At 38.5% G+C, this 18,207-nt stretch overlaps 2 protein-coding genes across 4 annotated transcripts in view; both read right to left on the bottom strand.

Moving 5' to 3' along the window:
* vegfd (vascular endothelial growth factor D) overlaps positions 1–1,630 on the bottom strand; it is a 34,872-nt gene extending 33,242 nt beyond the window's left edge. Inside the window, exon 1 of the mRNA XM_034221278.1 lies at positions 1,371–1,630. Coding sequence (XP_034077169.1) covers positions 1,371–1,478 — 108 coding nt within the window. The 5' untranslated portion in view covers positions 1,479–1,630. The remainder of the gene's footprint in view (positions 1–1,370) is intronic.
* A 982-nt stretch (positions 1,631–2,612) lies between these two features.
* On the bottom strand, positions 2,613–18,034 carry pir (pirin). Of its 3 annotated transcripts, none has more exons than XM_034221239.1 (10): positions 17,925–18,034; positions 16,355–16,474; positions 15,888–15,980; positions 11,861–11,941; positions 9,667–9,873; positions 8,715–8,799; positions 8,014–8,058; positions 4,515–4,597; positions 3,392–3,458; positions 2,613–3,264 (listed from the first exon to the last, which is right to left on the bottom strand). In XM_034221239.1, the coding sequence occupies exons 2-10, from the start codon at positions 16,445–16,447 to the stop codon at positions 3,146–3,148; spliced, it is 873 nt and encodes a 290-aa protein (XP_034077130.1). In that variant the 5' UTR covers positions 16,448–16,474; positions 17,925–18,034; the 3' UTR covers positions 2,613–3,145. The 3 variants fall into 3 exon arrangements, with proteins under 3 accessions (XP_034077130.1, XP_034077131.1, XP_034077132.1); XM_034221240.1 differs by lacking the exon at positions 17,925–18,034 and adding an exon at positions 16,940–17,188; XM_034221241.1 differs by lacking the exon at positions 11,861–11,941.
* Positions 18,035–18,207: the final 173 nt, after the last annotated feature.

The following is an 18,207-nucleotide window of genomic DNA, read 5'->3' as shown; positions in this document are numbered from 1 at the left end:
ACTCAAAGCCCTTTTCCTCAGCTCAGTGTGGACTACAGGGACAGTTATCCTCTGAGCAAAGCCCATACTTTTCTGACAGATGTAAATCTGCAATTAAGGTGGAAGAGCACCAAGAATAGCCTTATAAATAAGGGTGTGCCAATGGTTTTGTATGCGGGTGGTCAGAGCAAACCAAGGATACAAGCGGCAATGGTGCGTATTTTAAAATGTGTAATGAACCTCAGTGCCCCGCAGTAGACGGTATCCAAAGAGCCTATGTAGATATAAACAACATCACTGTAGTGTAACAGAAACAAAAATGTTAAACGAGAAACAGGAGTTTCAAGTCACACAGGGTACGTTGCACAGTGTTAAAATCAGTCTGGAGCTGATCAAGAGCCTGATTTGGGGTGGACACAGAGCAATATATTACTGTATCATCAGCTTAAATTGAAAAGTTCCATTTGATATGTTTCGATTAAGACTACTAATAAAGATAATGAATAATAATGGTCCTAAAACCAATCCCACAGGATGAGAGGAAAGGCTCGTTTTGAGGCGGCAAAGCCTAATCCTGATACCAGATGGTCTACAAACATCAGAGAGGACAGTCATGGAATATTGCACGTGTCCGCAGCATGTTTGCTTTATTTCCTCTGGACAACTGTAATGATGTGAGTCCTCTGATGTGTTCAGTGTGTTGCAGAGTGCAGGGTGGGGTTGACTGGATGACTGCTTCCACTTAAATCAAAGAAACAACAAAAAATAGGGAGGTTTCCCCTCGCAATTTCTTCCAGAGAATAGACCAACTAATGAGAAACAGAGAGGGAAAGTGCCTGAAAGAGGGATGACCGGAATTGAAAGAGAGGTTAAGGTTGGGGGAGATTGACTACAGAGCGATTAGGGAGAGACAATAATGAATGACTGCTAGTTATGAGAATATTAGCGAAGGTGTTTAATTATCCCCCAGTTGCAGATACAATTATGCCTTGTATTTGTTCTTAAAGACACATGCAAGGGCAAGTGCATGACGGCTGTCACTTAGGGTTTCAGTGGACAGACTGTGGTAAGTGCATGTGAGTGAACTGCTTTGGCAGCAACTGGTTAAGTGTAATATGTATAATAAGTTAAAAGCAGAAAGAAGATATGCAATACTGCAAAACTGAAGGGAATCAAGCCCTGAATGCTTAAAGAATATAACAGCAATGCAGTGTTTGAATTTTTGTTTTCTGGATAAAGTTGGTTAACAAAATGAAAGTTATTTTTAGTAAAGAAACGATAAGAAAAAAAACAGTTGTTACATCTACAAACAGCAGTGAATTCCAAGAAGCTTGTTGCGTTACATACATATCACATACACTTGAACACATAAGGCTTCACACTGCACTTACCCTACTTCCTCCCTCTCTGTGCATGCTGTGGCCCACGTTTATCCAGCTCAGCTCCACCAGTAGAGTAACTAAGCAGGAGATTCTGCCCAGAGTCCGTTTCATCTTCATCTTTATTCCTTGGCTCTGCTCACAGTCCCTGAGAAGCACTCTGCAGTATGGACTTGTCTCCTTTTCCTTCTGGCACAAAGCACTTAGAGCTGGCTGGATCTCTGACTCAGTTTCCCAGACCAGCTGAGTCTCTCAGACCACACACCCTCCGTCCGCTCAGTGCAGGCATGTGCAACACAAACTCTTGATCTTCCAGCTGCACAGTAAAGAGTGTGTGTGTGTGTGTGTGTGTGTGTGTGTGTGTGTGTGTGTGTGTGTGTGTGTGTGTGTGTGTGTGTGTGTGTGTGTGTGTGTGTGTGTGTGTGTGTGTGTGTGCATCCAAGCCAGACGTAACCTGTGACAGCAACCCAGACGCCCACGAGCCAAATGGAGGAGGTTTAAGAGGCTTTAAAACATGCACCTCTTACTGCAGAAGCTTTGATGCACAACCTGAGGTGTCCAGTTAAATAACGTAGCCACTACAATTCAGAAGCTGAACATTACCTCAGAAAAAGTCAAGATCTCTTGAGGACTTCCCAAAGGCACACTCTCTTATGTCAGAATGAATTGAAGGCCTGAACTATGATCCAAACTAATTCCTCTGTGTTTCTTCTCTATATTTCCTTCTGAAAAAAGACTGCTGATTTCAGTGGTTTCAATTTGTTAAACCTTTCCTGTCACTCCCCAGTTCTCCAAATACTACTGTGGTTGACCGTGTTAAAAGGCCCCGAGGTGCAAAACCACACAACTCCTTCTTCTAAGATGTGAGCTAATTCTGAAGAAGCTACGAGAAGCTAGGATGTCTGTCTTGGTGTATGCCTTTGTTTTTCCCACTGCTGCTGGTCCTGCAGCCTCAAAGCACGCCTTTTTATTTGCTTGTGTGTTCCCGCCTGTCATTTGTAATTGTCGATTGTCAAGTGATCAAGTCCCCTGGCCTGTTAAACCCATGTATCAGTGGCTTTTCCTCCGGAGTTGCCAAACCGCACACAGTCGAAGGGCAGTAACATGTGTTTTAAATGTGATCCAGACTTCTGTAACGTGTGAGGGGAAATCAGATGCCAGCACCACCCCTGTCTCACCGACACCCCACCCACTTGCCCATCTGACTGAGAATGTAATCTGCAAAGGAACATCTACATAACCCTTACAGGAGGGAATATTGGAACAATATTTATTATATGTACGCAAAAGAGGAACAGCTGCTTTTCTGTTGGCTACAAAGTCAAACATTTTTTTAAACTTTTGCAGCAAGACACATATTAATGTGGTACATAAATATGTCATCAAACATCAGATTAGTTTATGTAAAAACCTTCACACTTATACATAATAATATGTTAAATTATCTTCACAACAATATATAAAAGTATTGCATAACAGCTTTCAAACAGCAGTCGGAAAATTTAGTGAAGCTTAACGAGAGGGTGGGGAGCAGTTAGAAGCACATTTTCAATAAAATCTATATTTTACAAGGGAAGGGGGTTAAACTTCTACTGTGCAAACAATAGTCCATGAAGCCATTGGACATGTTGTAGTGGATGATGGAAAGTACTAAATGTCCTGTAAACACACACAGAAGAAAGATATATACCCACGGTAACAACACCTTAAATGAAATATCTTCACAAAAATATATCCATAGCAACAAACAGGTAAGGCTGCAGTGACAAGATTGCAATGGGATATGTTCAGAAAGCATCTCTGATCTTGGACCTCCAGTTTACGGCCCTCTCAAAGCCGTTTCTGCCAGTCTGGTAGTCTTTGATAGCCTGTGTGATCTCTTCTTCTGTGGTCATTACAAACGGACCTGAATGCCACACAAGACATATGAAAATATTACAGCTGCTTTGTTTGTCACTACCTAAACACATTCAAGCAACTCTTTTGTGCAGTGACATGTTGCCAACATGGAAGGAATAACGCAAATGGCTTACCGTGTTGTACCACAGGCTCTTTGATTGGTTCTCCAGCGATCAGCACAAAATGGGACACTTCTGAGCCCTGAGGAGGAAATAAGAAACAGTGCTATTATCTTTGTCTATGTGAGAAGTGGAATGACTTCCATTTGTCATTTCCCAGAGATCTGGAGCCCCACACGATCTGAAGAAGAATGTGTGACCTCACAAGAGGATTAAATAAAAAATAAATAAAAATGTCTTTTAAATTAAAAAAAACACAATATTTGTTTTATTCTGAAACACTATATATTTTCACATGCTGTGGAACTCTGTCCGGGGATAAGGAAAACACAGACACTCATCACCGAGGTCACAATATCAATCGATCCAGCAGAGCAATAGCCTATAGGCAAAACACAGAAGATCAACAAAATATATGACATAATGAACTTGCCAAAGTTGAAGTAGTTGGTCAACTTCATTCATTGTCTTTCCGTTTTACTGATTTTAATCGCTATACGCTGCTCTCTCTCGTCTCCTCTTCACCACAGGGTGAAAACTACACTTTTCGCGTCACACGTACTTACAGCCAATCAGCTCTGAATTATGAGATGACGTTTGGTGGGTATGCCAGCACAGTGCCCCTAGGTGATTATGTTTTTGCCGCACACATTGAATAGAAAAAAACTCTGAGTTTGCGCAGTGTAGTTTTTACAGCACCCATTCACTTAGACAGTGAGAGAGGGGCTAGATTGGGGCTTGACCCACGTTGCTCAACACGGCTCAATAGGCACACTGTAGACACTAATTAGAAGAACACAGACTAAAACAGCAATGTATAGACGAATCAGATGATTAAACATGGTCTTAAAATATATTTTAACATGTATTTTTGTTGCATTTATTTGCATTTTTTGGGAATTATTATTTGAATTACTTTCTGCTGACACTAGGTGGGGCTGAGCCTAATGAAGCTAAGATAGAAAAGGCAGGCAAGAGAAAACCGGGGAGACCAAAAATAAGCAAGAGGAGGCCATTAAGTAATTGACCAAACAAAAACCATCCGTAAAACCCTAAATATGATGAACAACAGACAATATTTCAGTTTACAAAGGTAAGCATTTTGGAAAGAAACGAGAAAATACTGTTAATCTCTCACCTTGTTTTGAACTTTGACGCAGTCCCCATCTGCAAACACTATGGTGTGATGAGGCTCCACCTTCTGCTGCTCCTCATCTGGGCCTTAAGACAAGAAAAGTTCAACGTTTTGTCCTTATTGTTCATTTTAAACATCTTTTACTGTAATTTGGCAGGACACAGGGTTTTTCAGTTTAAGTTTTTAAAAAAGGGATATTTCTCTACCATTTGCATTTAGACAGGAATGCTTTAGTTTTCAGTGTTTCAGCTTCATGATTCTTTAAAAGATACAATGATTTATTTTTTACTTTCCTTCATAATGACATGAATCATTATTAAGAAAGTGTAATTGTTCCACTTCATTTCTCAGGGCTGATACAACCCACATGACATAGAGCAGTGGTTCACAACCTTTTTTCCCAAGAGCCCCCCCAAATGACTCCTGTTGGAAGGGCCCCCCCCCCCCCACACACAATCAGGGGGGGGGGCAGGGGGGGCCGGGGGGCGCAACAGCGGTAATTAAAGTTTAAAAGTCTCAAAAATGCTACAACTACTGTCACAAACTGTATGAATGTGAAGTATTTTGTTAAAGGAGGATGAAAGCGTAATTAAGGAGCACTATTGGAGTGACTTTGATGGCTATTGGACTCAGGATTAATTGATTTGGATTCCTGCTGTATGAAGAAATTAAAGGATGGCGCAAGTGGAAACAATTCACAAAGGGATTCAACTGTTTAAAACACATTCTCAAAGTAAGCCGAATTTTGCCGATGTGTTTATGTGGATTCAAAAGTCGTAAATAATCTACAAAATGGAGGAGACCGATCTGATCGGAGCAACTGTGACAAATAATCCAACTGAAACCTGCATGGACAATGACTATGTTTTAAAAATGCGCTTATCCAGCATAGCCTGGTTTGGACACTTTACGGGCAGAAGAAACATTTTTATCAAAGAAAAAATTATACATTTTTGTATTTGTATGCCTTTAATACTAACTTGAATTTTTATTCAAATGAATTAATCAATTATTTTGTATATTGTATTGTAATGAAGAGACAAGGCTTTTGGTGACAATCATGTATTGAGTTACAATTATATGTGTAAAAAAAAAAGAATAAAAAAAAAAAAAAGTCTAAATATGATATTTGGCCTCAGATCATCTGAGGCCTGGCGCCCCCCCTGCGATCTTTGGCGTGCCACCCAGGTTGGGAACCACTGCCGTAGAGGATGTCAATATTTCAAAATTAGACCCTATGATCCCGCACTACATATTACTTTTAATTCCAACGCACTGTCAAGCTGGGATAATTCTATATGTTCAATCCTGAGTCATGTTGGGGAAAAACCCTGACAATCACCATGTCATTTATGAGAATTCATGAGTTTTGTGGCTTTTGAGCTGTTTTTTATGTCCTCAACAGTGGCGACTGGTCACAGCCCCACCTAGTGTCAGCAGAAAGTATTAAAAATAATGATTACAAAAAAATGCAAAAAATAAATTAAAAAATATATTAAATATATTTTAAGATCATGTTTAATAATCTGATTCGTCTCATTGCTGTTTTAGTATGTGTTCTTCTAATTAGTGTCTACAGTGTGTGCCTATTGAGCTGTTTAGAGCCATGTGGGACAAAACCCGATCCTGCCCCTCCCTCTACTGTCTAAGTCAATGGTGACTGTAAAAACTACACTGCGCATGCTCAGAATATTTTCCTATTTAATGTGTGTGGCAAAAAAATAATGACCATAGGGGCATAGTGCTGCCATCCCCACCATACGTCATCTCACATAATCCAGAGCTGATTGGCTGTAAGTACGTGTGCCGCGAAAAGTGTGGTGTGTGAAGAGGAGATGAGAGAGCTGCAGTGACGGGTCCTAAAACCCGGAAGTAAGCTGCGCATGGCTTCCCTCGACAAAAAAGCAATGAGATTTCTCCATAGAAAAGTTTCTACCCTACTTTTATAATTTTCGAATAATAAATCTATTGATTAGATTAGATTTATGATAGACTTTTGAAACTACAAGAACATAAGGAGGACTTTTACAAAAAAGTAATAGAGATTTTTGTCCAGAAGGATAGGCAAATGGACTTAATCTTCAAGTCAAGGTAAGACTGCAATTTTATTGAAAATGGGATCTTACTAAGAGAGAACAATTCAATATTTAAATGATAAAATTACATTTTTTGGGTATCCTTCTGTTGAACTGTCTGTTTAAAATTAATTGAAGCATCAGACAAAAAAAGCTTTTGAAAATAATATTATATTTTGATTTAGGTCAAAATATAATATTTGTAAACCTGAAGAGTCAGTGCCAGTGCCTCACCAGCCATGAACCTCACTGCAGAAGCTATAGACATCTAAGTTTTGTGTGTCCCACCACTTTTGTACATATAAAAACGCCACTGGTCCTCAAGAAGGAAATTAGAGGAAAAATCTTCTGGCATTACTGTTTAATATTCCAAAACTAGCTTTCGTACTGCTTTTAAGATGAAAAATGCAACGGAAAGAATAGTTTCACAAACAATTTCTGACTACAACAGGTGTATGTTGCATAACAAAACCACTGAGTTCAATATAGATATACAGACACTACAGACACTGCTGACATTAAACGCTGAGAAATCCAGACACTTCCATGTGCGGTCGATGCATTTACCAAAGCCAGCTGGGCCCGATTTGGCCGGACTACATGTCTAGTTGAAGACTTAACATTCAAAAAACGTCTTTAATGTTTGAAGCCAAATTCATCCTCTCGTGTCATTAAAACATCTGACAACAATAACCAGTCTGAGATATCCTGCAGTGTAACGCTGGAAAGTAATCAAACCATAATGAAATGGTATGAAAGAATATTAAAAAGGGGACATGTGCATGAAAACAACAGGTTTCAACAAACCAAGAAAGCCTCTGAAAATGAGTTCACTGTCTGAAAGGGTTTGTTCTCATGCGAAGGGGAACTCCCTAATCACACTATGGCGTCCAAGGAGCAGGACATGCAGTATTTCACAGTATTGTTTCAACATAAACCAGGGCGTAGTTCTAACATGCTGGTATGGTGATTGATATGAAGCCAAACTCTGAGATGGTCATATTTTATACAGTAGCATGATCATTTTTTCAGTGATGTTGGGTACATTTCAGATTGAGGTGGAGTGATCTATGAACCCATCAAGCTTTAAAGCGTAACACATGGTTCTTCTGGCTGAACGTAGAAGAGAAGTTGTGACTGGACTGAGATCACACGCATATTTGCAATGTAGATATGGCAGCAGGAAGAGCAGGGAGGGAAGTGAAGGAGTGTTTGAAAATAAATAAATGAACATATCCAACTAGAAGAATAATGTTGCTCTCACACTGTTTATTAGTTATTTCTTCTTCCTCTTATATACAGTACATCTGAATTGTGGCATTATATGAGAAATATACAGGAAATACACCTTAATGTTGCAAAGTTCAGATAAAAAGAATATTTAGTGAGCCTTTATTTCAGCAGAACATTAAACAGACAACACTTACCAACATGAATAGATCCTGATAGCGTGTAGATGAATGTAGTCCATCCTGTCCAACACACAATCATCATCAAAATGAAACTGAGCAGTTACGGAGAAAGATTGCCATATGCTCTCATGTCATATTAATTCTGTCATCTGCCCAAAATGTCTGAGTGTTTATGTGCCAAACATGTGAATACATCATCACAAACAGCAAAAGTACTATAAACAGTATAAGGGTGTGTGTTGAGGTTTGAAAATGAGGTTTAGTGAACTTTGTGAAGTGAAATGTCGCACTCACTGTAGGCAGGGCAGTAACAGAAATGTTTCTCATTTGAGAAATTGTATTCAGAAAAGTTGCCTTTCATTAGTAAACTGAAAGGAGTGTTTTATATTTAGTATTTGAAGCAAAGATAATCAAAAACAAAAATAAATGTGTTTTATTTCCATTTTATATTTCCAAGTATCTCACATTGTTCTGTTGCCTGCCACAAGTGGACAACATTTAATGGAGTTTTGTGGCAGACAGGGTCGTCTCATGGCGAGGACATTTCAGAGCACAGACAGCAACAAATGAAGAGGGATAGATGAAGATTAGTCAGAGCCCGAAGCAACCATGACATGTTGTTGTGTAAGCCTCCTAACAGACCACTTAGGCACTTTTTTAATTAGCAAACCATTTACAGAATCACTGTGGTTTTTCTAAAAATGTTTTTCTCTTACCTGAGGGGACTGGCTGCACATGAAGGGCATCTGTCTGCATTTTGAAGTCCAGGTACAAGGTTGGTGTCCTTGTGTTCACCTTAGACTGTAAGGTTAAAGAATAAAATGCTTACTTTGATGCTTCTACCACATATTCTCCTTATAAGGCTTGAACACGTATAAAAAATGTTTTTATTCAAATGTTTTTTCAGAAATTCAAGTGAGTAAAAACACCTTGTATCTTCCATTTCTGATGGTAAAAACAAACACTAGTTCACAGACATATTGATTCGTCACCATCACAGCTTATTTTTGCACGCAAAGTGCTACTTCACTTTGTGTAACACCCCTTGGTAATCGAACATTTCGTTTAGTTTGCCGATGTCATGCGACAACAAATTATGGTAATATGAGTTTTAATATATTCAATTATAAAGACATATAAAGAAACACCCAAAAAGCCTATCCTTATACAAACAAACAATTAATAAAACACACATGCGACTTTTAGAGCAGCAGCAGGTGACTTGAGTTCCATAACCTGTGTTAGACCCAAAAGTTTTAATGACACACACAAACTGTTACACAGAAATTGCACTCAGACCAGCAGGAAAATCTGCTCCTCATTTGCAGTTTCCTCTTTTCAACCAGACACTCCTCACACTGACCAAACAGTGTGGTTAACAGGCTCACACACACACACACACACACACACACACACACACACACACACACACACACACACACACACACACACACACACACACACACACACACACACACACACACACACACACACACACACACACACACACACACACACACACACGGCTATGACATCCAGCAAAATGCGCCATGAGATCAACAGCTAGCGGTACAGACATCATGTTTAGTGCTCGTCTGTCGGGGGCTTCAACTAATTATGCTGCAACCTGTGGGTAAAGTATAAAGACACACATACACACTCACACACCTTTGCTCCTAAAGCTTCTCCAGATATCACAACCACTGTGACTCCTCTCTTGCTGCGTTTGGGGATCTGTGAGCCTTTCAGCTCCTGGTATGCTGGTTCCACCATCTTGTCTCTACTTGGCAGGTTCACCCACAGCTGTAAGCCCACCACCGGCTCCTCTGACACGGGCATCTCAGCATGGACCACCCCCCGCCCTGCAGTCATCCACTGGCAAGCAAGTTGACATATTTCAAATACCCCAAATACACAATAAAAAATGTCACACATACACCACCAGTTTGGCTTTTTCAGGTTAGGTGAAATGTCTTGACAACTATTGGATAGATGGCCTTAAGTCTGTTACAGAAAGGCAGGTGTATTGTAGATTGCCAGATTACAGAAGATGTGATGAGGATTTATGAGACTTTTTTTGCGAAGATAAAATAATACTTTTCTTCTCCTTGCTACTGTTGGACTGAACACTAAAATTATGAATTAATACATAATGAATGATTATTATTGATGTATAACATTTATCCTTTTGTATTGCACTTGTTTGCTTTGTATCCATTTGGTTCCATGGAATACAAGGCATTGCATTTTCAAAAGATGGTGAAATCTGTTGAAACAACTGGCAGGAGACATAGGATAACTATATTGCACAAAGTTTATCACGTTAGCCTTTGAACTTTTTCCAGCGTTAATATACATAACATAATATAGGGTCCAAAACTACCAGATCAGAGTTAAAAGTAAGTGTAGCGATTATAAGTGATTTTCTAGCAATAAAATAGATATTTTTTTGGGTTTGATTGGCTTCTGAAAATAATAATATATTAAAGAGATTTGAAAACATGGAGCAGAATTCAGGTATTGATTTGAAACAAAGTGGATTAATTATAAAGTTTTGTTTAACAGCTTCTGCTTTTCCTTTAGCCCGGCTGGACATTTCCACTGTCAAGCTTTAATGCAGCTGCCCACTGATTATTCATCTGTGACTGTTCATCATGCTATTTGGTTTATTTTATTGCTTCGTGCTTGGGAATGACTGGATAATAAAACGTGCACAATACAAGAGGGAATAAACCAGAGAAGAGAGTCAGCCCTGATCAGTGGTTCAAAATACAGTTAAAGCATCTTATATTATATAATATCCAAGTAGTTTGGGTACATACAGTCCCGTTAAGATGAACCTTGTGCATGAAAAAATGAAGATTGTCATTAAATATAAAAATGTTGATACAGCTTGTAATTTAATTATGCTTCCAAATCCAACAGGTTTTACATTTTTAAGAAACATTTGCTTTTTTCAGCCACATTTCTCAGCACAGAAAACTATTGACAGAAGTTGAATTTGTTTCCTTTCAGGAAATTGATATACAGATTTGGATTTAATTCAAACATTAACTGAGAAATCCCATTTTCTTTGTTGCTTTGCCATGGTCACCACTTCTTTTACAGTTTTAATTGAAGACAGTGTTTGAGCTTTCCCTAAAGGACTGGCAGGCGGCGGTTTGAGCATCTGCAACTCCAACGTGACGTTAAGACACCAGAGGGTGCACATAGTGGGCTACAGCAAATTCAGCTGAACTGACTGAACCCTCTGCTGCAGATTGAAGCTGAGTCAGCAGCCTGTGTGTGTGTGTGTGTGTGTGTGTGTGTTCTTAACTTTACTGCTTTAAAAACACAGGAAACAGCCCACAGGGTATACTATCCAATTAGTGTGAGTGCACAACATTTTGATGCATATGTAATGAGTTTGTGGGGATTTGTAAGCCAATAGGCTTAAGTCTTGTTCTGCTTTTTCAGTCCATGTTAAAAACAAGTAAACTGAATGCTTCAAGCTGATGAGCACATTTACTATTACAGGATCAGACTGATATATATAACTGAGTGATAAATTATTTCTGAAAAAGAAAATATTTCTCAGCTCACTAACTGACATTTTATATAAATTGTCATTTGACACTTTTCTTTTAGTACAAATTCAAACAAGATATAAATTGATGAGCTTAAGAGGTGTTTTTAGGTTGTTGTTTTTTCCTACAGGCTACAGTAGCTGTTACCCCTTGTTTCTAGTATTTGTGCTAAGCTAAGAGTGTCATTTACAGTGCATACATAAATGCTTTGTCAATATTTGTCTCTAACTGCCAACAAAAAATAAGAGTCCAAAAAACAACCTTTAACAAATATATATCAAAAAGTGAAGTTGTACTTGCAGGTCTCCAGCTTTCAGTCGTCCTGAATGACCGCAGAAGTCTTCATGGGCTGTGATCCCCTCTAAAACATATGTTACCTGTTTAAAAAAAGACAACATATGTAGCATAAAGCCTCATATTGCCTTATACAGATAACTCAATATATGCTTCAAAACAAATGTGAAGAATGGAGACATTTTTCTATTTTGTTAATCTGATTTCGACAGCTTATTTGACATGTTTCTTCACAGTGAGTGAAATATAACGTTCCAGGTGTTATTAACTCAGGACACGACTTTATAAACGAGTGCTGCTCAGACACTAAAAGCAAGTGCGTTTGTTTTACGGCCCCAGTGGTCAGACTGGACAGGAAGAGTGCTGAGTGATGGGTCATGGGTTTGAAAGGTGAACATCTGTGTAAGGGAGGAAAGCTCGGGGCCCTGCAGCGAGCTGCCTGTGATCTGTCTCCACAGCTGTGGGATTTCAAAAGTCATGTGAGTGTGAGCAAACACACCTGCTGAAAGGCATGCTGGGAGTATAGCATATTCCTGTCCACCCACACTGGGAGATATAAGTTGTATCTGCCAACTCAAATACACTTGGAAGAACTTCTGGCAATTTAAGGACAATATCTGGGTTTTCTAAGTTCGACTTTAGATATACAACCTGCCACATCACCTCTATTCAACAATTTAGTGGAAGAATGACTGCTTACAGTACAGAGATAAACTACAATTTGTAAAACAGGCTTGTGTGTGGTTCATTTAATAAATAGCATACGCTTAAAAAGTGATACATTTATTAATGAGCTATTTTTAAAAACAACCTTATCCCTACATGGTTCACAGAGAGGCTAGTGGAGTGGAAGTCAGAATAGGAGCAAGTTGTTATGCTTTCCATTCTTTTAGTGCCCAAAATTAAAAAGTAATTTAAGAAAATATTTTCTAACTCTAAATCTAGATCATTATAATAACTTAACGTATAAACGAATGTTCAAAATCCATTTTTACAATTGGTAAAAGCAGCAATAATTGATTTGGCGGGGCCTCAGAACTTTGACTAAATTATTATTAATTAAAGTAATTTCTCACTTCACTTTGCTAACACCAAATCCTGAAGGAAATATATTGATCTTTAGCTGCTAAATGTTGTGTAGTTTGTTATAGAGTATGTTTTGCCAAAAATAGCTGCCAGTGAATGAAGGTGATGAATCACAACAGTGAAGCTGTCACCAGTCAAATTGGATTACTTCATCCTAATCATTTTGTATACAAATATTTATGTAAAATAAAAGGTACATAATAAAATGTGTGCCATACTTATCCAGTATAATACTATGCTAGATTAATTTGGAGACACTGGGTCATGATATAAAAGCTATTTGAAAAATACAAGAGTTTTCAAAACTGCAGATTCTTTTGAAAATCTAATTAAAGGTGGACAAATATCAAACAAAAAAGAAGATGTGTCCTACTAATACAGCTTAGTTACTCAATGCTGCATTGATTTAATGTTGCTCTGAAACATGACATGAACTTCAATTATCTTATAATAAAATTGTTTTGTAAAATCATGACACATCTGAATAAAATAAAAGTGTACCACACAAGGGCAGTAACTTGTTAATAGCTTTTTAAATAACTACCATTGGGGTTGTGTCATTCAAACAGTCATTTATTGAAGTTCCCGAAGTGAAACCCTGTGGTTAGAGTGAGGGCTCGGATCTGAGCGACCCGTCCTCTGACTGCAGACAGAGAAACTGAAGAAGAAGACGCTGCTTGATCTGAATATCAAAGCCAAAACAAAACAAACTTCACTGCGGTTAAGATGAAGGCAGATTCTGGTGATATGTGGTTTTATGACTGAGAACAGCATCTGGACAGTGATTAGGTTAGCTTGAAGAAAAGGTCATTCTAAGAAGTCATGTTGGATAATGGTTTTAATTGTAATTATTAATTGACAAATAAGTCTGTTAAATACAAATACTGATACCAAATAATGTCTTAAAATTGTTGATTCAACTAACAAGAAGAGCCTAAGAGAAATGAACAACTAACACTAAAACAAATCTCACATTCAGAACTTGTATCCAGCTACCATAATTACTTTCCTGTCATAGACATAATCAACAATTAATTTTCCACCATATTCTTAAATCTGGCATGAAATAAAAAAAAGCTAAAAGTTGATGATTAAAATATGTAACCCAAAGCTTTCTGGGCTCAAATTGGGCTCATGGAAACTTAGCAGTACTTAGTATTTCTGGCAATTTTTTAATGAAATATATAAACCCAACTCATAAAGGGCCACACTAACAACTATTTGAATACAGATTAGGTGGCTGCCCCTGTCCCTCAGCAGGTGTGTTATTGGAGTAACCTGTGAAGCCCCATAGCCCCCGCCGGCGGGGGCTACGGGCCTTTTTTCCCCACGAAACTGTGTCTCAGGGCTTCTTAACATTTAACAACCTATTAATGTGTAATACACACTTAATGGGAAGAAACTCAGCTAACTGACGATATGAACCATTATTAGCTAAACAAAACACAAGGATAATACCAATCCTCTGAATTAGTCCTGAGCGAAAAAATGCTAACGCACTTAGCACAGAACTCATGGTAGAAATACTTTATTACTTATCGGATCTGCACAAACAAGATATCAGATTAAAGCTGAGATTCCACAGATTCTAGAAGTATAAGTATCATCATGTGCGACCAGAACTCAGGCAGCGAAGGCAAACCAAAACAACATACAACGTAGCTTTACTGAGCCAAAACGGCAAATATGTCTTACCTTTACTGTTTTTCTGATCAATAGTTGTGTTCAATGGCATTAAAACGCATATAAACTCTGCTGAAGGTTAATCCAATGTCTCTGTGTCACTTTGAAATGATTACTGATAATCCATCATTCCATTTTTGTCAAAAACTGAGATTTCATGTCCCTGTGTGTGAGAGCTACAACCCAGCTTCCGGTTTTGGGCAAACTGCGTGCACATCACTCTCACTCCTCAATGGTAATGTGTAGTTGGATTTAGGAACTTCCCCTCGATTCTATTAGCTCCAACGGTTCAAAAGAGGTGTCAATCATCAAAATCAACCGAGGGCAGCCAGAGATATGGCAAATCCACCCAAATGACCCCAGAAGTGGGTTTTCTTTTGCTAAACCTCTCTAAAAAAGGTAAAATGTCATTTGTTTTGCATCAATCTTGATAAAGGGTACTTGTTATCTGTTATAGTTTGGATTCCTAAATATTTTAGTCTACTAACCCATCATCCAAGGGTAGTTTTCACTATGTAATATGTGTTTACTATGTTCAATCTGAATTTACTTTAAAATAAAAAAAATCTATATTGATTCTGACTCTTCTACATCCAACTCACAGGTGTATCATTGCTTTGAGAAAAAGGATTATTAATTTTCCCCTTTTAGAAGTGAAGATATAGTCATATTTGTTCTGGGAAAGTCATTTTCGAGCCTGAGACCTGAAAAACAGGCTTGGGGTTTAACAGGAGGACTGTGGCTTCATGGGCTCTGTCCTGTTGTCGCCATCTAGTGATCAAAGTAGGAACTTCACTCCTCAGCCTCAGTTGGTCCTGTGCTCCTGTTCTTATGCTCCTCCTTTTGTTTTAGGGTTAAGTATAATTCTCTTATTTATTTTATTTTGAGGTAAAAGGACAAAGTTGTGCTTTATTGGAAAGTCCCACTGTAGTTAGATTCTCTTTTGTGACGGTTGTATTCTCAAATTCATTCAGTTAAGAAGCTGAAACTTGGAAATGTTTGCTGTTTTTGCCATCAAGAGGGCTTTAACATCTTAACATCATAAAACAACATCTATTCTAAGACCCTCACTTTTGCTAAGGCAGAGCCCCTCAAGAAACCTCGGTATGGCTAACTTATAATTGAGATCAATTATCAACAAAAAAGGTTTCCTTCCTTTCTCTCAATTGATTAATGGAGTAATTGTTTTAGCTGTTATTATACGTTTTCTATGTATGTTTTCTTATATTTATCTAGTTAATGTCTGTATTGTCTTCTTACCGTCTCAAATCCTCTGTGAGGATGGTCTGGAAAACCTGCCGGCTTGCTCACTCTGAACTCATCCAACATCAGAAAAGGATCCAGGTTCCTCAGCTGAAACAAAATATATAGTATAATTTCAATTGCGATAATGGCTAGTGTGAGGAATCTTTAGCAGAAAGGTTTGACTGTGAATTTACACTTAGGCCTACATGCAGGGGCGCCGTAAGGGGGTGAAAAGTTAGGACGATTCTAAGGGCCCATGACTGACAGGGGCCCAAACTATTTTAACCAACCAAAGTAACCAATGTGATTATCTTTTCATGGGACCCAAAATCCCTGGCGGCGCCCCTGCCTACATGTCAAGTTAATTTGTATTTATATAACCCAATATCACACATTTGGATAGCAACTGAAGATACCTCTCAATGGATGGAGACAAATGTAATAGATGTTGGGTTTACAGATGGACCTTCATAAAAAAATACCTCTTTTCTACCAATGCTTCTGCGGACACGAGCACCGACTCCCTCTGACTGTTCCACACTCAAAACTGTCTTTTCCACTCTCCTGACATCCATTGTGCTGGGAAAATGAACCACTAGTCACTGCAAAATCATAAAATATGAGAATTTCAATAAAAAAAGGATACAATGAGAATAAAAGGAATTCATGGACACAATAAAAGGGTTGTTTTGAGGCAAAAAGTACAGATTTTTTCTTGTCCACAAACTTTTCTTCATAATTTTGAAGAAGAGGCAATACAATTTATCAAATGTCTTCAAAACATCTTGAAACTGTTTTGAAGACATTTTATTAGAAATGTAACGTTATATCTTCTGATATTATTGCTTTTAACAAGTGTGTGATACAAAGCAGAATGAGAACAGCAACTGTCAAAAGCAAAATCCCCCAAAATCAAATACTGCAAAGTAACACGATGATGACAAAATAACAGGAAATGTTTTGCAAGCACAGGGATTTCCCAGTGTTAATATAAGTTAATCAGTCAGCTGATCTGATCAGCCGGTGGTCAGCTGATCTCAGATCTGCTGCTGCAAAACGTTCCCTACATTCATTTGAGAAATATTTCCCGGATTTCTGTACGTGTATATCCATCTTCGTTACTTCCGATCCTTTGCACTGATAGGATCTTCGGCTGAAACAGCTTTGATCTCAAAGAAAGTCGTCTGACTGCTGCTGTTGTAGTAACTGTGGTCCCGAGTCCATAGTCTACTTCTTAAAAATTAAAGATGTATTTTCTAATGCGTGATGCCTTTTATTTACTGCGGTCAAGCCAGCCGTCTTTCACTTTTGCGTGGTCAAACCAGCCGCCCCTGTATTTCGAGTGCGCGATTAGTTACAGGTTTACGGTAATGCAATAAAACAACCCTGGGAAGCTGGACGTGCAAGTAGTACTAGAAGTACTAAGTACAAACATGGCAGTTTCAGAAACTACTTATGGAAGAAATGTTTTTTATCCCACATTAAAGTTGACAAAAATGCTCATTCTTGTTCTCTGGAGGGAATTTTGCCATTCTCAAAAAGTACACAGTAAAAGTAGTTCATAGTATTTGTGCAACAAGTTTATGAAGCAATAAGTCCTAACATTATTCTCATCAATTACCCTGTTCCTCAATCGCAAATAATATAAATGAACCACATGCCATCCTTTACTTTGAAATCCTCACCGGAAGTGTTCCTCGGTGGGATTTTCTGTAGCTTTAAAGTGGTCGAATATATAATACTGCACATACGAAACGGGAGAAGTGTACGGCCGGGCACTAGAAACTTCCCAGCCAGGGTTGTTTTTATTGCATTACCGTAAACCTGTAACTAATCGCGCACTCGAAATACAGGGGCGGCTGGTTTGACCACGCAGAAGTGAAAGACGGCTGGCTTGACCGCAGTTTTTATTTGCGGCATTTTATTTGCTTATATCTTTATGCATAACCGTAAGCCTTTTGTTATGAATCTCCACGAGCACCGCCATCATCATGTTTTAACATTCCTGCCAACGTAACGTTAAAGTTATATATTGCAAACCCACCCACCTACCTTAAAGTAAGAACACAACACTGTTCTGGTTGTTTTACTGTGTGGGTTTTAATGGCGGAATCTCAGTTGTTGTGAGTGACTGCACTCTCTCAGGTAGGCTTACAATGCGGAAGACAGACTGGTAGGGGGCGTGGCTAAATATGTTTCCACATGGGGCGAAAGGTAAGAAGCTTATAATAATGTCCAGCAGAACAAATCAGTCTTTACAAAACACCGACGTTGACTTATTTTAACAAACAATCCTCGACATGTCTAAATCTCCGAGTCAATTTGAATTGTATTG

The sequence above is a fragment of the Gymnodraco acuticeps genome, unplaced genomic scaffold, assembly GCF_902827175.1.
Source record: "Gymnodraco acuticeps unplaced genomic scaffold, fGymAcu1.1, whole genome shotgun sequence".
Taxonomy (NCBI): domain Eukaryota; kingdom Metazoa; phylum Chordata; class Actinopteri; order Perciformes; family Bathydraconidae; genus Gymnodraco; species Gymnodraco acuticeps.
Note: the sequence above shows the minus strand (reverse complement) of the source record. Positions and strands in the feature narration are given on the sequence as shown.